Genomic DNA, 6742 nt, shown 5'->3' with positions numbered 1-6742 from the left:
TTTGTTACATATGGAATATTAATACTGGTATATCTGAAAGCACTCGTTTCTAGTTTACAGTCGATTGGATGGGTTGAAGCAAGAGCATGCATTTTCAGAGCACACCTGGTATAACGGGCATGTAGCAGGTGAGTTCTGTCAAGATTAAACTGCAATATTTGGAGCCCATTAGATAAACTCAAGACAAACTGCTGATTTGAAAAGACCAATCAGAGAGGGACAAGAATTCAAGGTTTTGGAGTTGTTTTTTTTTTTTTCTTTTTTCTTTCTTTCTTTTTTTTTGATTGGGGAGGGGGGTGTAACACAGACACACAAAACAAACCCAAAGTAATTCAGTCTCATCCGGTTTAACCTCAACCACGAGACGCTGCTGTCTGTTTTCTTTCTCAAAAGACTCACGTCACCGCGCATTGAAAAAAGGGAACTTCCACAGTTTGTGGTGAGGCTGCGTGATAAACAGATCTGTTCACACCAACTAGCAGGGCTGCCTGCGTCAATAAAAGGAGGTAGCAGTCGGGGAACTGGCATTTGGCGCTTGGAGGATTATCGCTGCGCAAGGCGCTTCGCATCAAGGCTAAGTAAAATGCCAGGATTATTTTTCTCCCACCACAACATGAATGAATTAAATGGAAAAGACGACTGCAAGCTTGCAGAAGGCAAAATCCATAAAAAGAAGCAAAAGGCTTTGTAAGTATACATGTCTCAGTACAAACTCTGTGTTAGAAGTGAAAATAACACTAGCTCGAAGATTAAGAATTAGCGCCTTTTTCAGGCTAAATGACAGCAAAGCCTGCTCAAAGCCCAGGAATGTAGCATCACTGTAAGTGGCTTGAGCTAATACAAAGCAACAAATTGATTAATTTAAGCAAGCAGGAGGAGATTTTTGGATATAGTGGCAGTCAGTCTTTTGAGAAGAATTACATGGATATGCAAATTTCACAGGCTTCAGTCATAGGATCGAGCTGTTTGCCTCTATTTCAATTTTACGGAATTTATGTAGAATTACAATGAAACTACAATTGTAAAGGATTACAAAGTGTCTGTTCATTGGTTTCAGTGGTGCAGATCTCAAGAATTATTTGAAGTGCATGGTCCCGCATCTTGAATCTGGGATTAAGGCTTCCAACTCTAGAAATGTCGTGTAAGTACAAAAATAAATCTATGGTTAGACTGCGATATATTCCAACTACTGTTTATTGGCTTCTAAGCTACTCCTAGACTAACAAATTATTTCTAATACAACAATAGTGCCTGAAATTTTCAAAAGAGACTAATATTATAATTCCATGCATAATTTCTGCTTCCTAAATTCATTGTTAGCAATGATTATATCTGCATCAAATGGTGGGGAAGAAGCCTCCCTTAAATCTATTTTCTTCAGAGGCATATCGTACCCAATCTGTAAAGGTTTACAAGAAAGAACGCTTCACGCTCAAGGGAATAGCCAGGGTATTCCTAGTCTCATTTCAGAAATATGGAAACAGTAATACGGATTCAAAAGGATTTGGTCATAGAGTAGCAGCTCATCTTTCAGGGAACAGAATTCAGAGTGACTGCATAGGTGCCTGTTTTTCCATTTCTCCTATTATTTTTCCTCAGTCTGGGCTCTCAGATCTGCACTGAGAAAGCCATAAGTTTAATAAACGTGTTACATATTTCTGGAATAGGATAATCAACTATAAAACTTGTCTGCTTTAAACATACAAGTGAAAATACGATTTCTTACCTAAACCCTTTTCCTTCTCTTGTCAACTTAGGCTTTCTGCAGAGGAAGTAATACAGTGGTCCCAGTCTTTGGAAAAGCTCTTGGCTAGCCAAAGTAAGTACTTTACTTTAGTATTTTTTCTTATTTTGCAGATAAAAAATTATTTAATTTCACCAAATATACAAAGCTGCAGCATCCTGCAAACGCTGACCAAGAATGGCCAGTTGCACTTCAGTTATTCACAGCTCCAATATCCCCATTTGATTCCGAAAATCTGTCTCCCTTGCCCTGTTTCATACCTCTAGTACAGCAAATAAACCCCCAAAAGCTCAATTCACAGCTTTTTGACCCATTCTCTGTCCCTGTATAACACTGATTTAACTTGGAATTCTGCCTTCAGCTGTACCCTAGGACAGCCCATTTAGGGAAGACTAGAATCCGATATGTTTTGGGACCCAGGGTCTAGGTCTGAAAGCCACTGACCGCCATTAGGAAGAGTCCCATCCCCCGTAGAAGTGGGGTATTTGCAGTATGTAAAAAAAGAAAGGGAGAACATTATATTTTGGCAAGATTTTTGTACCAGAGATTTCAATAAAACTCCTGCTATAAACTATTTATTTTTATCATCCCTGGTCACAAACATCATGCTATATATGGTGTGTTTGTGTTGGCTGTAGGTGGTCAAGGTGTCTTTCGGGAGTTCCTGAAGTCAGAGTTCAGCGAGGAGAACATTGAGTTCTGGCTGGCCTGTGAGGATTACAAGAAAACCAAGTCTGATCACTTACATGGCAAAGCAGAGAGGATTTATGAGGAGTTTGTCCAGTCAGATGCTATTAAACAGGTAAGTGTTTAAATTAATCTGTATAAGCTTACAGTAAAGGGATTCTGAAAATTGAGGAGAGGGAGGCATTCCTTCACTGAGACGCATATAAATTCATTTACACAGGAAGATGACAGCCACATGCCTTGTGTGCATGCTTGCACCATTGGTGCCTTCAGACACGAGTCTATCAGATCTCACAAGTGCAGTCACACGACAGGCCAGCACTACTACAGTGCCAGCAGAAGTTCAGTTGCAGCACCAGTGGCTCAACACGTGATGCTGTCCTCTCCAAGTCAGCACAGTTTGAATTACTGCTGGTGTTTGGGGTCAGACCGCTGGAGTAAGCTTGGCTTGTAAGAGAGCTGTGGATTATTTGCTGTCCTTTACAACATGGGGACATGCTAGAGAATTGAACGTTGTGTACAGTGATCATAGTTCTAACTGGAGACTCATTCTACAAGATTTCTCCTTGTTTTAATTTGAGGTCATTGGAGATGGTAATTTATTGTTCAGCTCTATTGCCTCTGACTTTTTAAGAAACTGAATTTCTATTGTGCATAGTTTGGATATGAACTTCAAGTTCCCTCATTTTGCAGTTCTGATACTGAATATCACACTGAGTTCTAAGACTGGGAACTTATTTACTGACAAGACCAAGCGATAGATACAGCAGAAGAGTACATTTTAAAGATGTTGATGACTTTCTTTTTTGCTTTCCAGATCAATATTGACTATCGTATGAGAGAAGCGACAGCCAAAAGGGCTCAAGACCCAACTCACACAAGTTTTGATGAAGCCCAGAAAACTGTGTATGTCCTTATGGAAAGGGATTCATATCCCAGATTTTTGAAATCCAAAGCCTACCTGAACCTTTTGAACCAACTGCAGACCAACAGTTCAAAATAAAGGGGCTGAGATAATGAAGAGGCAAGTAGACTCTGTGTCAAATATCCCACGGAAGCATCCTCCAGGATGTCTGGATCTTGGCTAGGAGAATGCCCTTCCTGGGAGGAGGCACAAGTGAGATGCAAACAGCTCCATGGCCAAGAGAAGGCAGGATAAAAGCTAACAAGACTGTTACAAGGGCAAGAGCAGTACATGGAGAAAATCCTCTCCTGCAATACATCATGGAAACGAGACAGGATCTGGATGCTATTTATTAATGGAACTCCACTGTGAACATTGAACCAAGTCTTAGATCCCAAAGAACTGCTGGTTATTAGGAAGCACAAGATTAGCAAGCTGAGCGTTGGGAAAAGATGATCAAGTTCAGAAGAAAAATAAGGACAACTGACAACCTTGTGCATAACAAGAAAATGCCCAGACAAGACTGTTTAATGACTTTTTAAAAAAATATCTGTGAAGTGTTAGTAAGTGCAAGCGCAGCTCCATGATAATATTGTACTATGTATATATTATAAATTGACTTATTTTAAAATTGATACATTTTAAGTTATATAAGAATTATATAAGCTGTACTTTTTTTTTTTTTAAAGTTTGTATTCAACAAGCAGATATGTAGCATCTTTTCTGTTTAATTTATTGCAAAATAATAAGCAACTGTTCAATTAAATCTACTCAAAATATAGAAAAAAGTTACGGTCATTTTCCATCTTATTTTTTATTTTCTTTCCATTACAGTTTCTGAAACATGCCAAAGCAAGTACTGAAGCACATGGTTCCCTTCTGTCCCACTGTGTCACTACTTCCAATCTCCTTATTCAAATATTATTTTTTCTCCTCCCATACCACAAGCCCCTTTTCTCTCTCCTACTCGCTTTACAGAGACATAGCCTTAGTTATACGGAATACCGGATCCTGCGTAGACAACACCCACCCACCCCCAAACCAAAAAGAAAAAAGAAGGTCCAAGTTTCCTGCTTATTTTTCGTACTCCCCCAGCTACCAGCATTTGAGTCAAATCTCAAGTATAGATACCATTTCATTACTGACTTCAGCACGGAAGTGGATTAACTGCAATGTGTTGAATGCAACAGATAAATCATGCTCACTTATATAGAGAGGTAGTAACTGGTGTGACTCACTAGCATTCACATTTCTTATGGTATTAGTGCTACACAATATAATTTTGGCAAGTCACAAACTAATTTACAATACCAATACTGCTATCAATAGTAATTTAATTTCACTGCAGATGTAGCATTGTTTGCTCTGTAATATACGCGATGTTATGCATAGCCTGTACTATATTGGATAGTAATGGGAACCAAAGAAAGAAGAATTGCAGTTTTACTCAAACCATGCAACTACAGAAACAGGCACTACCAAATCTGAAGTGCTTAAGATCTTGTGATGACATTACAGTTCGTAATGAAAATGAATCCAAGTGTGCTCTGGTCTTGATGAGTTACCATCATGAGAGACAGCTATCACATGGGTGGCAATACAAGAGGTGGCAATACAAGACCAGCTCACCCCAACAGATTTTCCATTTTCCAGAACAACACGAGCTTCATCAGGCGCGCTCTGCCAGCCTGTACTGAGTGGAGAAAAGTTGTAAAACCACAGACATCTCTCCTCTTGGGGAGAGAAGCCTGCGCTCACACTGCCACCCTTCGGGGACCTCGGGGCCTCCGAGGGAGGACAAAGGCTCTGCTGGAGGCTACGTGGCAGTTGCTGCCAACTTCCTCCATCGCCTACTGTCACAGCAGCCTGGCAGTCACTGCAAGGCACAGCCTCCTACTTCTAAAACTAGTGTAGAGATAGAGAACAAGCACACGTATACCCAAGGGAGGCTCCGACTGCAAAACCTGAATTATCCTGAAACAACGTGAACTGGTCTCCAACTGGCTCTCTTAGATAAATTGATTTTCCAAGATCAGTAGGAATTAACTGAGTTCCTGTGAAGTAGGAAATAACACTGCCTCCCACACCAGGGGCATCCTCATCTTTGCTGACACACTTAGTGTGTACCAAACGTCACTGTCCGCATAGTTCGAAAGCCACGGAAGACAAAAGAGTACCGCCAGTGCTTTTTTTATTATTATTATTTACTTAGGAAACCGGGTCCCTGTGTGCACTGATTACATGCTCACAGAATTAATAAGCAGCAACTATCTACATCTACTTCGTACATCACACAATGTCCTTACAGCACTTGCAAAGTGCCCCCACAAGCCTGTCAAAGATGCAACGTCAGCTACACTCTAGACAGGCAGTGCCTTTAACTGATGCTAGCCTTGTAAGCCTTTTTAAATTAGTATAGCCATGAATTTAATTTACACCACAAATCTACACTATTTTGCTACGATTTAGCCAAACACCTGTATGAAGCTTCTGACCGAAATCATATTTCACAGTATGGCTAGTTATGATTTTTATGTTGTTTGCCCTATGCCCCCAGCACAGGTCTGCCCCATCAGCTTCCTGGTGAGGAAGCAACAGCAGCACGCTGCTCATAGCCCTCTGACAGTACCCAGAATCTAGGCATAGATGTGAACACTGCTGCCTGGGAACACCTGCCACTCATGTTATGCATAGTATAGATCAGATTATTGGAGGAGGACTAAAGGGACTTTTCACCCTTTTCCACAAAAACCTCCCCCCAGTTCATGATTTGATACATTTTGAGAATTAAAGCCTTTTTTTTTTTTCCCCTCCCCGGAAAGAAATTATGCTCCTTACAACCCAGCAGTTTTAGTTTACAACCCTAAAACCCATAAATCCCCCTGCAGTAAGGACCTGAAACTAGCCCCACAGGTCGGGTGCCCAGGTCATCAACTCCAGAGCACTCGCAGCCCGCTCCAGGGCTCGAGCAACACGGTCATGCTTCACCGAGGGATAAACAGCGCTCAGAAATGCCGAGCTGTCTCCGGGATGCTGTCACAAGCCCAGCGTTACATAGCTGTTGCTACAGCAGGGCTATACAAAGCTGGTTGTTTAAACAAGGTGCAGGAGATCTCAATGTATCTTACAGAAATTTATTGTGCTGTCCATCTTAATCTACCTAATGAAGAGAAGCAGCTATAAGTAATAGTTCAATGGTACAGCTAAAACAGTTTTAGAAGTACTTTAAGACGTGCTTTAAAACAGCCGAGAGTTATGGGGGTTGGTTTTTAAATGATTTCTGCAAACTCTTCTTCAAAATGCAGTATACGGTGCTTATTTTGTAATGAGTTCTTCCCTTGAACCTAAACAGAAGTTTTTTAGGCTCCAAAAAACAAGAGAACATCCAGATCAAAGGGATTAAGTTG

General features: G+C 40.8%; 1 protein-coding gene across 1 annotated transcript; it reads left to right on the top strand.

The window, feature by feature from the left end:
- The first annotated feature begins 424 nt into the window (after window positions 1-424).
- On the top strand, window positions 425-4035 carry RGS1 (regulator of G protein signaling 1). The gene is made up of 5 exons (XM_035332862.1): window positions 425-687; window positions 1058-1141; window positions 1758-1819; window positions 2383-2546; window positions 3249-4035. Exons 1-5 carry the CDS (start codon window positions 584-586, stop codon window positions 3432-3434), a joined length of 600 nt encoding a protein of 199 aa, XP_035188753.1. The 5' UTR covers window positions 425-583; the 3' UTR covers window positions 3435-4035.
- The last annotated feature ends 2707 nt before the right edge of the window (window positions 4036-6742 follow it).

The sequence above is a fragment of the Oxyura jamaicensis genome, chromosome 8 (genome assembly GCF_011077185.1).
Source record: "Oxyura jamaicensis isolate SHBP4307 breed ruddy duck chromosome 8, BPBGC_Ojam_1.0, whole genome shotgun sequence".
In the NCBI taxonomy this organism is placed as follows: Eukaryota; Metazoa; Chordata; class Aves; order Anseriformes; family Anatidae; genus Oxyura; species Oxyura jamaicensis.
Note: the sequence above shows the minus strand (reverse complement) of the source record. Positions and strands in the feature narration are given on the sequence as shown.

Bases quoted from the DNA above. Each gene is read 5' to 3' on its own strand.
- RGS1 (XM_035332862.1), top strand. From the start codon at position 584: ATGCCAGGATTATTTTTCTCCCACCACAACATGAATGAATTAAATGGA. The intron at 1,142-1,757 runs GTAAGTACAAAA...TTGTCAACTTAG, and splicing joins TCCAACTCTAGAAATGTCGT to GCTTTCTGCAGAGGAAGTAA. The intron at 1,820-2,382 runs GTAAGTACTTTA...TGTTGGCTGTAG, and splicing joins AAAGCTCTTGGCTAGCCAAA to GTGGTCAAGGTGTCTTTCGG.